General features: G+C 44.6%; 1 protein-coding gene across 1 annotated transcript in view; it reads left to right on the top strand.

Annotated features, from left to right (window-relative positions):
* LOC115205824 (collagen alpha-5(IV) chain) overlaps window positions 1-19,208 on the top strand; it is a 142,891-nt gene that overhangs the window by 15,311 nt on the left and 108,372 nt on the right. Inside the window, exon 2 of the mRNA XM_029772166.1 lies at window positions 15,766-15,822. Within this exon, the coding sequence (XP_029628026.1) occupies window positions 15,766-15,822 (57 nt within the window). The remainder of the gene's footprint in view (window positions 1-15,765; window positions 15,823-19,208) is intronic.

The raw sequence follows: 19,208 nt of genomic DNA, 5'->3' as shown, positions 1-19,208 counted from the left end.
AAAAGGTTGCAAGATTGAATTCCCGAGCTGACAAGATACAAATCTGTCGTTCTGCACCTGAATAAGGCAGTTAACCCACTGTTCCAAGGCCGTCATTGAAAATAAGAATTTGTTCTTAACTGCCTAGTTAAATAAAAGTAAAAAATAAATAAATAAGTGTGTGTGTGTGTATATATATATATATATATATATATATATATATAAATAATCTGTGTTCTACAAGTCCAAGCATCTAGGTGCCTGCCTATCTCTCCTAGAGTAACCTGACTCACAGTTCACAATGTTTGACTTGACTCTCCTGTTGACGTTGCACTGTCTCCTTTGCATTCTGAGGTTTGAGTAGGTCAAAGCTTGTGAGTAGCTCTCTCGTTATGAGTAGCAATGCAGGCGAAGCCTGTAGGATAGCAGGAAGCTGTTAAGCTTGACCCTGAGATGCTTTTAAAGCATGTTCTGTACAAAAGCAATGTCTGTACAAACCTCGCCGCCAGCCCGTTGGTAGATTGATGATACGGTGTAGACCTGATGTGCTCTACGCCATTCACCTGTAGGGACGTAGCCATTTCTTGGGACACTAGCTGTGGTCCATTGTTGCTAAGGAATTGGTGTAGCTATCCAAACCGACTAAACACCTCCCCAAGCTTCTGATGATGGCAACCTCTGGCCACTTGCTATGAGCGTCCATGACCACAAGAAACATTATGTCGTCGAATCGACCTGGGAAGTTGATGTGTATGCGTTGCCATGCAAATCTTCTGACATGAGGAACATGTTTTCACTTTCAACTCAATGCTTCCATCCAATCCAGGTCACCAGAAGTAGCTCTGTGTGATTTCATTCATGTGAACCATTCCACAATGACCTGAGTGTTGCTGTTGCAACACTGGTTTCCTCAGCGAAGGTGGAATGATTACTCTCCTCCCCCACAGCAAACAACCAGTCTGTACTGACAGCTCAGTTCTCCTTGAAGGGTAATGTTTCCGTTCTGAAGCATTGTCTTTACCTTTGATGTTCCATCACTTCAGATAACACCGGTTCGTCTCTGGTGTTTCTCCACATTTGTGTTGAAGTGAGTGGTGTGTTTTCCACTTGTCTGATGTAGAAGATGTCAACGTGGCATGGCTCCAGCTTGACCACAGGTAGTGGCAACCTAGAAAGTCCATCTGCTTTGCAGTGCAGTTCTGACAACAACAAAGCTCACCTTTCCATTCTGCTTGCATCAAGTGACGGAATCCCAGTATGCTCGTTAGCGGATGATTGTCTGTAAGAAGGATGAACTTCCTTCCATATAGATACTGGTGAAACGCATTTACCCAAAAAACTATGCCTAGGGCTTCTCGTTCTATCTGTGCATAGTTACTTTCTGTTTTGTTCAATGTCCTCGATGCGTAAGCGATCGGCTTCTCTTCATTGAATGGCATGATATGGGACACGACTGCTCCCATACCATATGGACTAGCATCACATGCTAGTCAGATGGGCAATGACAAGTCGAAGTGTGTCAGTGCCTCAGATTTCAGTAGCGGTTCCTTGGTTTTCACAAATGCTTCCTCGCGTTGTTCAGTTCATTTACATATTTTGGCTTGACAAAGCAACTAATGCAGCATCTCCAGTTTTTGCTAAGCTCGGAATAAAGCATCCATAGTAGTTCAGTGACCCCAGGAAAGAATTTAGTTGGCTCACATTCTGTTGGGGTGTCCAAGATAGCCTTGACCGTGAACAGATCCTTGTGAAGGCCTGTGGCATCGATGACTTGTCTGAGGTATTCAACCAATGATTGGAAGAATGCACATTTGTCTTTACGAACTTGCGTTCCACAGTCCTTCAATCTCTGTAAGGTCGTATCCAAGTTCTGGAGATAGTTCTCTTTGTCTTTTCCAGCAAGGAGGATGTCATCCAGGTAGCATTGTACTCCTGGCAATCCACTCAAGATCTGGTCCATCACCCACTGGAATAGGGTTGGCACACTTGTGATTGCAAACGGTAGACAACATTACCTGAAGAGCCTCTTGTGTGTCACGATGGTCAGCAGCTCCTTTGAATTTTAATCCACATGCATCTGCAAGTAAGCTTGGCAGAGGTCGATATTTCTGAACTTTTGACCCCCATCTAAACTTGTGAAAAGGTTGTTGTGTGGTAGCGGATACTGCTCAGCGGACAACACTGGGTTAACTGTAACTTTAAAGTCTTCACATATCCTGATTCCACCATCCTTCTCAAGGACTGATACGATGGGTGTTTCCCATTCACTCACGCTGACTGGCTCCAGTACTTTGTTCTTGACTAAAGCATCCAAGTCAGCCTCAACTTTTGGTCTGAAAGCATAAGGTACCGGTCATGTTTTCAGAAACTTTGGTTTGCTGTCTGGCGTAATGCCAAGCTTCACATTAATGTATTTCATACTACCCATCTCTCCGTTAAAGACTTCTCAATGTTTCTTTAAAATTGGAGACACAGGTCTACCCTCTCTCCAACAACGAACGCCCCAGCAGTGATGTAGTGGCAACTTTTCAGTTTGTCCGTTTAACTGAACTGTGACCTCAGTGATGCCTCTCATGGCGACAGATTCACCTGTGTAAGTCTTTAACACAATGTGTGCTGGCTGAAGTGGAAGGTGTTTCAGTGTCTTTTAATAGACTGTGCCTGACACAAGAGATAAAATAAAATGGTATTTGTCATATACTTTGTAAACAACAGGTGTAGACTAAGACTGAAATGTTACTGGCCCTTCCCAACAATGCAGAGAGAAAAAGTAAAACAATTATAATAACACAGCTACCGCTATGTCAATCTCCATACGCACTGGTTGCCCCTCTAGCAAGGGAGAGACATAGTACCCATGCGTGCCCCCAGCAACAGTCAATATATTCAGTGTGACTTCCTCGTCTAATGAGTCACTCATCTCTGCGTTCTCTTGCTCAATATCATGAACGTGTCTCTTTTTCTTTTGTTGGAATCTCTTTTTTTCAGTCTTTGACGTTTTCTCTGAGCTCTTTTTGTTCCTGCAATCTTGTTCGATGTGGTTCTTTTTACCACAGGCTCGGCAATCCAATACTAGAATTTTGACTTCGATACCGGTACAAGGTTTAGTATCACAATAGTTGATACCATCACGATACTCAATACCAAAACGTCACCAAAACATATTTTTATGATATGACGGTATTTGATGGTATTTTATGTTTTCTGAATAATAAAAGATCAAAATGTCCTTTATGGGTAGTGCGTGTGTAACGGTCGTCGTACATAGTGGACCAAGGCGCAGCGGGTTGAGTGCTCATAGTGACTTTTATTAGAACACAAATGACAAAACAAGAAAACGATCGAACAACCAGAATTGCAGGCTAAACACACAGCTATGCAACTACAACTTCCCACAAAGGGACAGGTGAAAACAGGCTACCTAAATATGACTCTCAATCAGCAACAACGATGTACAGCTGTTCCTGATTGAGAGCCATACCAGGCCAACAAAGAAATGCACAACATAGACAGAACATAGAAATACGAAATAAAGAACATAACCCAACAACCCCGGAATACTCTAACCAAACACCCCTCTACATAAACACATATACTAACAAACCCCGAACCATATAAAACAAATACCCCCTGCCAAGTCCTGACCAAACTACAATAACAAATAACCCCTTTACTGGTCAGAACGTGACAGCGTGACCCTAGGGTGGCAACATATACATTCAAAGACGTGATTTCAATGGGTCTCTCTCCATTCTTATTGTTTTATACTTTTCAATGAAACTTCAACCCAAAATAAGTTTCAGCATTTTCATGAATTTCTGCATTTCCTGCATTCATTTGAGATTATTTTCACACTGCCATGTAGGGCTGCACGATATGGGCTAAGTATATTGGCTTGATTTATAACCAAATGTTGCGATTTAGATCAACACACTTGGGTGAACTGTTGGAATCATGGAAGACAAATTATTGTTATAATTCTATAGTAAGAAGATAATAGTGGGCATTTTGAATAAAGTGTTATTTGACATGACAATGAATGAAAATACCATGGTGGAGATATTGAGACAGTGTAGGAACCAAAGTGTTGGTAAGTTTTTTTTCTAGGAGACCCTATAATCTTTAGCTACATTAAATGTTTACTCTTAGCTACTTCATGTAGCTAATATATTCATGCTTCGCCTTTCCTTCTTTGATTTAGAAGATCCTGTTGCACAACATGTAGATTTAGGCCTACACCATCAGGCTGTATAGCTACGTTTGCTCTCACTCAACTTAGCCACAACTTCCTAAAAAAAGACAAACTAGCTGTTTGCAGATGTAAGGAACACAAACAAATAATGTAATTACAAAATGATTGTGGAATTATATTAAGAAGCAAAGTGGAAACGGCATCGTAATCATCAACATTGTTGCATGTGCTGCATTAACCATGCAGACTCGTGGTCAAGCAACAACAAATGCACTCCTTGATTGACAAGGGGCCAGGGCTAGGCCTGTGAGGAAAGCGGCATGGCGAGAGCGAGAACGGAGAGACTCAAGTAGCGGAGTAAACTATAAAATGGCCGTTACACACGGAGTATCACATTTAATGGTAAAACTTTTATTTGAATGGTAAATCAAGATGTGGCCTGGGCTTATTCACAATACAGGTGCCGAATATTCAATAGGAGTGTGTGCAAGCATTGAGTTATTGAGCTTGTTTTGGCTGATTTCATGGGGCTGCAGATGACAAACAATCTGTTTCTCTTACATTTGGCACTTATGTTATTGTACTGATCAACATTTGAGTAGAAGTAGAAGCCTCTTCTTTTATAAAAGTGTGCGCTGTATCTTTAACCCAGTAATGATGTATTTCATGAGCTTTGCACAGAGTCAGTTGGTTGAAGGAGACGTGAGGCAGATATGCTTTTCTTCAGTATCTCTGCGTGAGGGAGATGATTAAGTGAATAAATAAAGTTGTGAAAATCAGCATATTTTGTGTTATGGTTTGCATATTATCACAATCAAAGTACTAGCTTAGTGCATTGATGTTAGCTTCAGCTGTAAGCTAGCAAGGAAAGTTAGCATATAAATCTGGAAGCTAACTGTATCTTCTTGCATTGAAAAGTGTTCTAGCCTTCATGGATATCGTTTTGCAAACAGTAATTAACTGTAATTAACATTTCTACATGCCGTGTTGCATTATTCAAGTGTGTTAACTTTTGTGCAGCCCAGACTCCCAGTGCAGTGGTTCCTGCACTGGGCGTCTGGGCTGCATCATGTTAGCTCCACACTAGAGAGCTAGCTCTAGCAATGAGTAATTAGAGCAGGCAAGAGAAATGCATGGTGCGCTCGTACTAAAGTGGATATCGGCTGCTCTGATAGACAGACTTCATCCTCCAAGTCAGTATACGACGTGAGACACATTTTACAGAAGTCCCGAAAGTAAAACAAATTCTAGTACAAAATAGTTTTTTATGTTCTAGTATCGAACAAGTACTGATGTTTCGGTATACCCTGCAACACTAGACACCTGATATCCCACTTTGCCACAGCGGCAACATGTGCCTCGACAGACACTTCACCCAGTTTCTAGCTCCTAGCCAACTTTGCAGTATTTAGTTTCTTTTTTTGTCTTATTTCTTACAAGAAACGTTCTGAGCATATATTGTATCATTACCTACAGACGGAAATCATTTTTGGTTATTAGATTGACGGTCACTTACCAGAAATTCGAGCAGAAATTGGACTTCCCTGACATGGATCCTTTGTTTGAGCTTCCCGAGACAGCTCTATTTATCCCGGGAGCTGCACCAAAACACAGACACAGGAGAAAAGATTGGAGTTGGGCCCTAGTCAGACAGACGGAGTGCATACCATACACTGCTTCTGAGTATATTACTCGCTAACATTCACAAGAATGGTAACATACTCTGTTTTACGAAATCATGGCTCTCTCCGGGTATATGTGACTTGTTTCAGGAAAGGTTAAGTGCGGGCAAATCTGGGTTTGGCGGATGCCAGGAGAACGCTACCTGCCACAATGCATAGTGCCAAATGTAAAGTTTGGTGGAGGAGGAATAATGGTCTGGGGCTGTTCTTCATGGTTTGGGCTAGGCCCCTTAGTTCCAGTGAAGGGACATTTTAACGGTACAGCATACAATGACATTTTGATGATTCTGTGCATCCAACTTTGTGGCAACAGTTTGGGGAAAGCCCTTTTCTGAGAAAGCATGACAACGCCCCCATGTACAAAGCGAGGTCCATACATAAATGGTTTGTTGAGATCGGTGTGGAAGAACTCGCCTGGCCTGCACAGAGCCCTGACCTCAACTCCATCGAACCCCTTTGGGATGAATTGGAAGGCCGACTGCGAGCCTTCCCAGAAGAGTGGAGGCTGTAATGGCAGCAAAGGCGTGTATTTCAGCTTGGATGATGGCCCACCACCTCAAGATCAACCTCAACAAGACGGAGCTGCTCTTCATCCGGGGAAGGCCTGCCTGCTCAAAAATCTCTCCATCACAGTTGACAACTCCAGTGTTGCCCTCCCTGGGTGCAAAGAACCTTGGCGTGACCCTGGACAACACCATGTTGATCTCTGCCAAATTCAAAGCAGTGACTAGCTCCTGCAGGTTCATGCTCTACAACAGCAGTAGAGTACGACCCTACCTCACACAGGAAGTGGCGCATGTCCTAATCCAGGCACTTGTTGTCTCCCGTCTGGACTACTGCAACTTGTTGTTGGCTGGGCTCCCTGCTTGTGGCATCAAACCCCTGCAACTTACCCTGGTTTTCAACCTTCCCAAGTTCTCCCATGTCACCCAGCTGCTCCGCACACTCCACTGGCTTCCGGTCGAGGCTCGCATCCACTACAAGACCATGGAGCAGAGACTACGGAGCAGCAAGAGGTACTGCCTCTCCCTACCTTCAGGTTATGCTCAAACCCTACACCCCAACCTGAACACTCTGTTCTGTCACCTCTGGTCTCTTGGCCCTCCCACCCCTGTAGAACCAGCTTCCCCCTGAAGCTAGGACAGCAGAGTCCCTGCCCATCTTCCGACAGCACTTGAAACCTACCTCTTCAAAGAATATCTTAAATAATCAATCATAATCTATGTTTCAAGGTTGTTTTAAACATGTGGACTGGGGAATGTTCCAGGTCGCCTTTGAGAATATTATAGACCAATACACTGACTTGATGACTGGGTTCATCAGGAAGTGCATAGAGGATGTTGTTCCCACTGTGATGATTAGAACATATCCAAACAAAAAAACGTGGATAGATTGCAGCATTAACGCAAAACTGAAAATACGAACCATGGACGTGTACAAACAGACCAGCTACAACCTCCGTAAGGCAATCAAAGAGGCAACACGACAGTACAGGGACAAAGTGTTGTGTTGCAATTCAACGGCTCATACACATGTAGCAGGGACTCCAGACAATCACGGATTATAAATGGAAAGCCATCCACATTGCGGACACCAACTCCTCACTCCCGGACAAGCGAAACACCTTTGCCCGCTTTGAGGAAAACTACATCATGTCACCGACCCGGGCTCCCGACGCTCACGAGGTCTGTTTGCTCTTGTTCTCCATGGCCGACGTGAGTAAGTCATGTAAGCGTGTTAACCCTTGAAAGGCTGCTGGCCCAGATGGCATCCAAAGCTGCGTCCTCAGAGCATGTGCAGAGCTGGCTGGAATGTTAACAGACATATTTAATCTCTTCATATCCCACTCTGTTGTCCCCACTTGATTCCACCATTGTTCTTGTACCCAATAAAGGGAAAGTGACTGAACTAACTTATCCGACACCCTAGACCCACTTCAATTCGCATATCGCTCTAACAGATCCACGGACGACGCAATCGCCACTGCACTGCACACTGCCCATCCCAGCTGGACAAGATAAATACCTATGTAAGCTTTTAATTACAAAGTTCTTTACTCACTGTTCCATCACATTGTTTTCCCGCTTCAACGTCCGTCTCAAATTCCTTTCTGCCATCTATCACCATGCTAACTTTCTCCTTGCTAGCTCAACTATGCACTTGCCTCTGCTAGCAATACACTGTGCTCACATAAGCCTAGACTGTACCATGGAAAATAACATTTTTTGAACATGTAAAACCAACTTCTTCTGGACAGAATAGTTTGTGGGTTTTATAACCACGTCTTTATAACAATTCAATAATGATGAGACTGGAGACAGGAATCAGTTCAACCATTTATCTAGAACGCGCTCGGTCTCAACAAGACACTCTGGCAGAAACGTTTCTTTAACAATGTGTGTTATTAGGAGCCAACTATTTATGCATTGCCTCCTAAAAATAATTGCCTCCTTATAACACACATTGTTGAAGTTTCAAATTAAATCAGATTGCCAGATTGTGAGGTTTACATTAGTTTCTGCACAGGTATGTGCTCTTTTGTCATGGACCGGGCTATTCATTGATGTTAGTACTGTTTGCATGAACCTCTTTAGTCAGAAATTCTTAGGTGCATCCAAAGTGTTTGATATGGTAGCACCTACATTTGATTTATATGTATTGAACAAGTTGAGTCTCCACAGCCAGTGGGGATTTGCAGTGGTGACAGATGGACAGACGGACAAAGTACAGACAGACAGAGCTCTGCTCCAGACAGACATACAGACATACAGACAGAGAGCTCAGGTCCTGGTCAGTCCCACATCCCTACATCCCACAAGCCACAGCCACAACCCATGTTGTTTTAGTCTTCCTATTCAGCCCTTTGTGCTGTTGCTTTGTTGTTTCAGAGTGCCCCCCTATTCAGACCAAAGCGCCCAGAGCTCCACCACTGTCCCTCCCTGGGGGCTTTCGATGGGCAGCTTGGATCCCGACCTGTTTGTCTTCTGCGTGGTTTCACACCCCGAGCAGAATGAGAGAGAGCCACAGGCACGCCGATCCGCCAGGAAGTCACCCACTGGTGGGGGATGGTGGAATGAGGCGGGGGAAAGCGGGTGGTCAGAGGGTGCTGTTCCCAGCACCGCAGACATCCTTGAATGGGGACCCCCCTCAAACCCCTCCAACCCCCTCCATTTTCCCCCTCGGCCGACCTCACCAACCCCTACACCCCCTACATTAGTCCTCAGGGATTATAGCGGTATTGGTTTAAATCCCAGTCACACACACAAGAGAGGTACTCAGGAACTCTGGGACAAAACTGCTATGCTATGTGGCCTCTTCTCAGTTCATTCTTGTTTCTGCTCAGTGACACACAGTCGTTGGGTACTCCTTAACCATGCATGAGGCCTAACACAGGTATTGTAGCGGTTAGAGAAGGAGGGTTGCTAGTTTGAATCTCAAATCTGACTAGAAAAATCTGGTGAGTAGTGAGATGGCAGCGTCCTAGACACCATCGCCTGCCATTGTTTCCTTGAGCAAGGCACTTGACCCCGTACAATTGCTCCGGTGGTGCTGAACTGCGGCTGACCCATTGCTTTCAACCCCTCAGGGTGTTTGTGTGTGTGTGTGTGTGTGTCTTGTTGGGTTTGGGTTGTGAGCATAAAATACCAATTTCCATTCTCTGCAAGTTATCCCAGCGGGTGTAAAGGACGTCACCCTGCTTGCTTAGCGAGTACCACTTCCTCTCGTTTTGGAGCATACCTGGCTCGAACCCAGGACCTCTTATTCACAAACACACTTTGACCATCCTCCCTCAAGCATCTCTACCGGTCTCGCTACACAAAAACTAGCAATTGAGTGGCGAAAATGTGTACACAATGCTGAAGAGCAAGTTTCACATATCTCCATGTGCCACACGGGCATATCTGGGCAAACTGAAATGACGCCATCATTTCAACCTGTTTTGCCCGCTGGGAATCACCCTCAGGGAACAGAGACAATCCCTTGTTGCCGATCACTGCTTTACTGACCTGGGGTGAGTTTCCCGAAAGCCTTTTAGCGATTGTGGTCATCTATTTCTCTGGACGCCCCAGACCCATTTCACTAGCAGAACAGCAACAGATTGACAATCTAAAATAGTTTTTATAGTTGTCCCTCTCTCACGGCTGTGTGGCTGGTTTGTCAATAAAAACAATGTCCTGAGTTCGCTACAAGGCTTCTGGGAAACTCACCCCTGCTCTACCCCTTAATCATAATGTAACAAATTTAGAGGGAGGGAGGGGGGGGCTAGCCCCGACAGGGACTCGAGGACAGGTCCAGCGACTGTCACTACGTGTTGGATTAAGGTTGCTACAATAACAACAGCACATTGTCACATTAGAATAGGCCAGTAGGCCTATCTTCCATCCTGCTCTCTCAGTAGGGAGGCAATCTGCCCGCCTGGCTTGTTGAGGGAGGCAGTGAGGATGAAACAGTAGAAGAATATGTACTGTTTTGAAACTCTAGAGTCAGGGAACCATGCGCTTACACACTACAGCTAGTCTAAGTGTGAATGTGTGTAGCTGTTCTGTTTGATTAGCTCAGATCAGCATCAGTGGACAGATATAGGACTGCTCGATCACTCTCTCCCACACACAGAGCCATAGAAATTCAATGACTAGATTAAATATCTATGCATAGAGCTCCCCGGGGGGCTGCCTACTGGACCAGGGGGCTGCCTACTGCCACCATGAGTGGGACAGGTCTGTCCCAGCTCAGGCATGCCCTGGGAAAACGAGACAAAGTAAGGTGTTGTTGTGATATTTTCTATTCATCGAGGCTCACGACTTGGGCCTGGTTCAAGTATGCAAGCTTGCTGCCGTGAATCCTCCGATGCCGCCCGATTTAAGCTTCACACTTCTAACGTTCCCGTCTCCCTTCCTGATCCCTCCACATAACTAATGAAGTCCCCCAGCAAGATCTTCCAAGCTAGACTAAAGCCAGGATGCACAAGAGTGAGGAACAGTGCATTACAATTATAATTAATCTAGCTAATAATTCAGTCTTCTCTTTTAGTCAGTCAGACATTTTTTTTGTTTTTCTGCCATCCAATGCAACCATACCAATATCATACACGTCTTATGACTTTTTCGCTGCAACTCGCCAACAGGCTCGTGAGAGTCGAAGGCCGAGTCATGCGTCCTCCGAAACATGAACCGCCAAACAGAGCTTCTTAACACCCGCCCACTTAACCCGGAAGCCAGCTGCACCAATGTGTCAGAGGAAGCATTGTCAACTGACTACCAAAGTTATCAGTTAGCTTGCAGGCGCCCGGCCCGCCACAAGGAGTCACTACAGCGCGATGAGGCAAGTAAAGCCCCCCCCCAACCAATTGTGCGCAGGACTGAGCCAGGACACGAGAGACGGGACGAGAGAGTGAGACAACATTGAGCCAGGGGAGAGACAGGGTGAGAAAGGGAGTGAGACAAGAGAAGAGAGAGACCGGGTGAGAGAGTGAGACAGTATAAAGGCATGGAGGGATTAGGGAGAGAGTTTTTGATAAACTCCCATATCTATTGGGTGAAATACCACAGTGTGAAGTTATGTTTATTTATTTTCCCTTTTGTACTTTAACTATTTGCACATCATTACAACACTGTATATAGACATAATAATCTCCTTCCGGAGACACCTGAAACCCCACCTCTTTAAGGAATACCTGGGATAGGATAAAGTAATCCTTCTAACCCCCCCCCCCCCCCAAAAAAAAGATATAGATGTACTATTGTAAAGTGGTTGTTCCACTGGATATCATAAGGTGAATGCACCAATTTGTAAGTCGCTCTGGATAAGAGCGTCTGCTAAATGACGTAAATGTAATGTATAAGACATTTTAAATGTCTTTGTTCTTTTGGAACTTTTGTGAGTAATGTTTACTGTACATTTTTTATTGTTTATTTCACTTTTGTTTATTATCTATTTAACTTGCTTTGGCAATGTACACATATGTTTCCCATGCCAATAAAGCCCTTAAATTGACATTGAGAAAGATAGAGAGATGGGGGAGGGGGGATCAATATTAGAATGAAATGGGGTCAGGTTTAAGTATTATTTATTTATTTTTATTTAACCTTTATTTAACTAAGCTAGTCAGTTAAGAACACATTCTGCATCCTAAATGGCACCCTATTCCCTATATAGTGCATTACTTTCGACGTCAAAAGTAATGCACTATATAAAGAATAGGTTGTCATTTGAAATGAAACCATAGTGAAATGCAACTCCTCTAAACTGTGTTTCGTTACTGATATATAGACACATACTCATTGACTTTTCAAAATGTCTTAATATATTATTAGATTATGGCAACTATGATGTGTGAGATAAGAACAGAGCCAGTATGTGCTTGCTAAGGTGAGAGGTTGAGAGTGGACGAGAGAAGGGGGAGAGGTGAAGGAAGGGGTGAGAGAGGTTGACAAGTAAGAAGGTAAGCACTGAGGTTGAGGAAGTTCACTGTTACAGAGGATATTGGCAGGCTTCTGGCAAGGTGGGGTGTGGGGTATAAGGGGTGAGGTGAGGTGGGGAGAGATCTGGAGATGTATATTCTGAAAATGATAGACCATCCGTCACCAGCATGCTGGCTTGCCCATCTGTGAACACGGACATATAGCGTTTCTCCTTGTTTTGGAATCCGTTGCATTTTCTACAGGCTTTGATGTTCCGCCACCATGGGTTTGAAAAGTGTTTTCTGTTCTCCGGTATTCTTGGAGAATACAGTGTTTTCTAATCTTCTCCATCTCTTGAGAGCGCCACATGCCTACAGTATATTTGTACCCACTTTAGGTTGGTTGGAGTGGAAGGCTGCTGGCGTTGGCTTGCTCAGGTTTGGATGAGGTGTATGTGTGTGTGTGTGTGTGTGTGTGTGTGTGTGTAAGGGTTTGTGGTCAGATTACTGAGTCTGTTAAAGCCTATAGGCAAAACACCGATTCACTATTGTGATTTATTAGACAAAAGGGAAATATTGAAAAAGGTGGTCAGGAAATGTGTTTACAGTGATTCCACATTATTCTTCTCTTTACACTACTGAGTGGTGGTGTTAAAAGCTGCTTCCTAAATGGCACCCTATTCCCTATATAGTGCATTACTTTCAACCAAGGCCCATAGGGCTCTGATCAAAAGTAATGCACTATACAAAGAATAGGTTGCTATTTGTGATGAAACCATAGTGAAATACAACTCCTCTAAACTGTGTTTCGTTACTGATAAATAGACACATACTCATTGACTTTTCAAAATGTCTTAATATATTATTAGATTATGACAACTATGATATAAGTGTCTATGACCGCTCACAGTCCTTTTTTACAGTTTTCCCTGGTAACTAGTGTTAATCTTTGTGAGAGAACAGAGCAATTTAGGTCTACATGCTGTCTTTGTCTCTATCCCTGTGTCCATCCTTAATCTCTTCCTCTCTCTCTTTCCTCTTCTTTTTCGACTTTGTTTTTCATTCTTTCACTCCAGATTCCTCTTCTCTTCCTGTCACCTCATGTTGCCTCCATCTCCGCTCTCTTTCCTCCTCTCTTTCCCCTCCCCGCCTCTCTCTCTCTCTCTCTCTCTCTCTCTCTCTCTCTCTCTCTCTCCTGCATGCCCCAGGTGTGTGCAGGTCTCTGTCTGATGATGTGTTATCAGGGGACTGTGGAACCATAGCCTTCACACAGGGTCCGCGATTTTGCCAGGGCGATAACATCATTCAAATTCACACAGTCTGATGCACACACACGCACACAGTGCTCCACACACCTCCCCACTTGCACTGTTTTTTGACACCAACATTGCTATCCCTCTGCTATGATCATATTATTTACATGGTTAGTATAAAAATGTAAAACCACTATACAATACATTATTTTGTTGATCTTTTTTAAAAGTTTGACAATTATTTATGTCTGGATGTGTTTGTGTGTGTGCGTGTGTCTGTGTATGCGTTTGTGTGTGTGTGTGCTCATGTGTGGGAGAAAGAGATTTTGTGCGTGTTTGTCTACAATAGATAGGACCTTGTCTGTCTCGTTGTCTCCCTCCCACAGTAGCGGACTTAACATTAGGCAGAAGAGGCAATTGCCTCAGCCTCACATCATCAAGGGGCCTCGTGATAATAATACTAGTAATCTTTTTTTGTTGTTGTTGCTTGAGCCCCCCCCCCATTCTCCGCTTGAGGAGCAGCAAAATCTGCAGGTAGCTTCAAAGTTGCAAAGGAAATGGGGAGGGAGGGAGGTTTTGCCTTTCCACTGTGCCCAGGTTAATGAGGCTCCATCTAATAAAAGAGCAATTATTTATTTACATACATATGCATATCCGGTGTTTCATATCGATATTAATATAATTCAAGATTTTCTCATAATAGTAGAAACAAGTGTCATTAATCACTCACAGACTGGTTCATAATAATGGACTTTTTCACGCTTACAGCGTTCCTGTGCATTGTTTCACACAATATGATTGCAAACAGCATATTTGATAATACTGCCATCGTCGATGAGGCAGATGCAGAGGACATGTACAGTATGTGTAGCCCATGTATCTGATGCTGTCTGGCCCAAAAAAGTTTGGCATGTCATACTGTTTTTGTCCAGACAGCATCAGAAACATGGGCTACATATAGTAAGCCAGAGGGGAGCTGTTTCGCTTGCACAGATGCTTTATTCGGTAAGATAGTTTTAGCCACTTGCAAATTATTTTGGATGAACATACAAAGGTAACGTACTTTTTTTGAAATGATTTGTTTGACAGATGAAAATCAGATGAAAACATCCTGACTGGTTGTGTTCTTGCCATATTAAAAGGTAATACATTTTTACTGTTAAACTACATGTCTTTTTAAATGCAAAAAATGACATTCAAAAAAATGGTGCAAGAGCACATAGGAGGGGATGGAGGGGGGCCTCAGACTGCCCTCTGCCTGGAGCATCCAAATGACTAAATATGCCCCTGCTCCCTCCACCCCTGCTCCATTTGTGTTGCCATCTGTCGGAAACCCAAACAATCCTTGTGGACAGAGTGTCTATCTCACTGCATCTCCCCAGATAACTCTGTCTCTCTTCCGGCACAGACAATCTCATTCATTAGGAACACGCAACAGTCAGTCAACAAAAGGAGATTCTGTTACCTTGGGAAACAAGGAAAAACAAGGCAAATCAAACCAGCAGCTCTAACTTGATACAAGATTATCATACATTCTTGTTGTGTCTGACCTACTTCAGGAAGGTACCCACCTGAGATAAGAAGGTCTGAGCTATGACACGTTTCAGGTCAACATGGCATCCTGGGCATGGCAGAACTGAACCACTGGGGTTTCTGGGTGGGTTTGTGGGTACGCCTTGTTGTGAGAGGATTATTGACTCAACGTGAGTGTTCAAGATGCTAAATATAGGATTATTTCACAATATAGGATAATTATAGCAAATTGACTGGTTAAATGCCTCTCCAGGCATTGTGAAGATTGGTTGTTCTTTACAGAGCTGCGGATAATCAGCTCAAACACACACGCAATGACTTGCACTCCCAGCCCTAGTAGTGGAAGACAAACAGAATATAATACAGTATGCAAATGTACGTGCCGGGGTACTGTAGAATGTCGTGTTTGGCGAGGAATCCTTTGAATTTCTGTCTACTCAATAGTGCTGTTGGTGATAATTGTTAGAGGATGTGTTAGAGGATTTTCTCAAATACAGAGTAAACATAGACCAGTCATCAGTGTAACAAGCACACTTCCAAACACTTGAAATGCTTTAGCACTTTTTTCTCCACTAGGAAGCATAAATTGAACCAAGGTTCTATCAACATCAGCTGAATGTTACGTCAGGGTTTTACCTGGAGTGTTGCCATTCCATGTTATACTGTATTCACGCCAACTTAGTGAGTTGGGTGTGTGAAACTGACTGTTGTCCCGTTTGTCCCCAGGTGTGTAGCTGCACCGGAAAGTCCAGGTGTCACTGTGATGGAGTAAAAGGCAGTAAGGTAAGTGGCGTAACACTATAACACTCTATATTATACTTTACTTTATTCATTAACCCTACTCCAGAAAGAGAGAGAAAGACTGCTGCTCTGCATCTCACCTGATCACCTTACCGCATCATACCTCATCACACCTATGCTAGTTCCCAAACGCTTCCAATAATCCAGAGGTCTTGAAACTTCCTCCAGAGAGCATGCTTCGGGTTTGTATGTCCAACAGCTACTCCTTCATCACCCTGTTTTCCCTGAGTACACAGTCTATGTTTGAATAAAATGTGTTTTACCTTGGCTGTGAGTGGCTTGTTCTTTCCATGGAGCGTGAGAATTTCACTCTGACTAAACTCTAGGCTCCTCCTCAGCCTCAGAGTGCACAGACTTGGAGCTTGAAATGACCTATCAACGCAAAATGTTATCACTACCAACAAAAGGAGCTGATCAAAAGAAGGGGAAAGGAACTCAAAGGGACAATATTCGGTCTTAATTATCAATTTCCCCAGGAGATAAGGAATGTTGCAAAAGACTCTATCCTGTACAGAAGAGTTGCAAAAGACTGTATCCATGCAACCGAGGGAGAGGGATAAGCGTGCCTTTCTCATTTATCAATCTGACTCTCCTACTTAGTCAACACTGCTAGCTAGCCAACTTCTACCGACTAGCAGCACTGTAGAAACTAATACATTACAACGGAACGATTTGATTAGTGTAGTGTTAGCTAGCTACATAGTTGTCTTTGCTGTCTTTGTATCTAAGATAATTGTGTAGTTTAGAGTAATTATCGAGGTTAGCTAGCCAGGTTAGCTAGTGTTAGCTAGCTACATAGTTGCTTTTGTATCATGATAAGGTGTAGCACTGAAACTATCGAGGTTACCTAGCCAGCTACACTTTCAAACAAAGTCAACAACGCAGCCACTGCTAGCTAGCCTACTTCACCAGCCAGCAGTACTGTATCATTTTAGTCAATCAGTTGTCTTTGTCATAGTTTGATAATTGTGTAGTTTAGAGTAATTATCGAGGTTAGCTAGCCAGCTATTTTCATCCCCCGCGACGCCATTTCCAAACCTAGCCAACTATTACCGACGAGCAGCATTGTAGAAACTAAATACATTACAAAGGAACGTCTTGATTAGTGTTATGTTAGCTAGCTACATAGTTGCCTTTGTATCATGATAAGGTGTAGTACTGAAACTATCAAGGTTACCTAGCCAGCTACACTTTCGAACAAAGTCAACAACGCAGCCACTGCTAGCTAGCCTACTTCACCAGCCAGCAGTACTGTATCATTTTAATCATTTTAGTCAATAAGATTTTTGTAACGTAAGCTTAACTTCCTAAACATTCGAGACGTGTAGTCCACTTGTCATTCCAATCTCCTTTGCATTAGCGTAGCCTCTTCTGTAGCTTGTCAACTATGTGTCTGTCTATCCCTGTTCTCTCCCCTCTGCACAGGCCATACAAACGCTTCACATCGCGTGGCCGCTGCCACTCTAACCTGGTGGTCCCAGCGCGCACGACCCACGTGGAGTTGCAGGTCTCCGGCAGCCTCTGGAACTGCCGGTCTGCGGCCAACAAGGCAGAGTTCTTCTCAGCCTATGCTACCCTCCAGTCCCTCGACTTCTTGGCGCTGACGGAAACATGGATTACCACAGATAACACTGCTACTCCTACTGCTCTCTCCTCGTCTGTCCACGTGTTCTCGCATATCCCGAGAGCATCTGGACAGCGGGGTGGTGGCACTGGAATCCTCATCTCTCCCAAGTGGACATTCTCTCTTTCTTCCCTGACCCATCTGTCTATCGGCTCCTTTGAATTCCACGCTGTCACAGTTACCAGCCCTTTCAAGCTTAACATCCTTATCATTTATCGCCCTCCAGGTTCCCTTGGAGAGTTCATCAATGAGCTTGACGCCTTGATAAGTTCCTTTCCTGAGGATGGCTCACCTCTCACAGTTCTGGGTGACTTTAACCTCCGCACGTCTACCTTTGACTCATTCCTCTCTGCCTCCTTCTTTCCACTCCTCTCCTCTTTTGACCTCACCCTCTCACCTTCCCCCCTACTCACAAGGCAGGCAATACGCTTGACCTCATCTTTACGAGATGCTGTTCTTCCACTAATCTCATTGCAACTCCCCTCCAAGTCTCCGACCACTACCTTGTATCCTTTTCCCTCTCGCTCTCATCCAACACTTCTCACTCTGCCCCTACTCGGATGGTATTGCGCCGTCGCAACCTTCGCTCTCTCTCTCCCGCTACTCTCTCCTCTTCCATCCTATCATCTCTTCCCTCTGCTCAAACCTTCTCCAACCTATCTCCTGATTCTGCCTCCTCAACCCTCCTCTCCTCCCTTTCTGCATCATTTGACTCTCTATGTCCCCTATCCTCCAGGCCGGCTCGGTCCTCCCCTCCTGCTCCGTGGCTCGACGACTCATTGCGAGCTCACAGAACAGGGCTCCGGGCAGCCGAGCGGAAATGGAGGAAAACTCGCCTCCGTGCGGACCTGGCATCCTTTCACTCCCTCCTCTCTACATTTTCCTCTTCTGTCTCTGCTGCTAAAGCCACTTTCTACCACTCTAAATTCCAAGCATCTGCCTCTAACCCTAGGAAGCTCTTTGCTATCTTCTCCTCCCTCCTGAATCCTGCTCCCTCCCTCTCTGCGGATGACTTTGTCAACCATTTTGAAAAGAAAGTCGACGACATCCGATCCTCGTTTGCTAAGTCAAACGACACCGCTAGTCCTGCTCACACTGCCCTACCCTGTGCTTTGACCTCTTTCTCCCCTCTCTCTCCAGATGAAATCTCGCGTCTTGTGACGCCCAACAACCTGCCCACTTGACCCTATCCCCTCCTCTCTCGCAATCCAAGCGCGGCCCACGCTTGGATTGCGTCCTACCTGACAGGTCGCTCCTACTAGGTGGCGTGGCGAGAATCTGTCTCCGCACCACGTGCTCTCACCACTGGTGTCCCCCAGGGCTCTGTTCTAGGCCCTCTCCTATTCTCGCTATACACCAAGTCACTTGGCTCTGTCATATCCTCACATGGTCTCTCCTATCATTGCTATGCAGATGACACACAATTAATCTTCTCCTTTCCCCCTTCTGATAACCAGGTGGCGAATCGCATCTCTGCATGTCTGGCAGACATATCAGTGTGGATGACGGATCACCACCTCAAGCTGAACCTCGGCAAGACGGAGCTGCTTTTCCTCCCGGGGAAGGACTGCCCGTTCCATGATCTCGCCATCCCGGTTGACAACTCCATTGTGTCCTCCTCCCAGAGTGCTAAGAACCTTGGCGTGACCCTGGACAACACCCTGTCGTTCTCCACTAACATCAAGGCGGTGAATCGATCCTGTAGGTTCATGCTCTACAACATTCGCAGAGTACGACCCTGCCT

Source organism: Salmo trutta, chromosome 13 (genome assembly GCF_901001165.1).
Source record: "Salmo trutta chromosome 13, fSalTru1.1, whole genome shotgun sequence".
Lineage (NCBI taxonomy): Eukaryota > Metazoa > Chordata > Actinopteri > Salmoniformes > Salmonidae > Salmo > Salmo trutta.
Note: the sequence above shows the minus strand (reverse complement) of the source record. Positions and strands in the feature narration are given on the sequence as shown.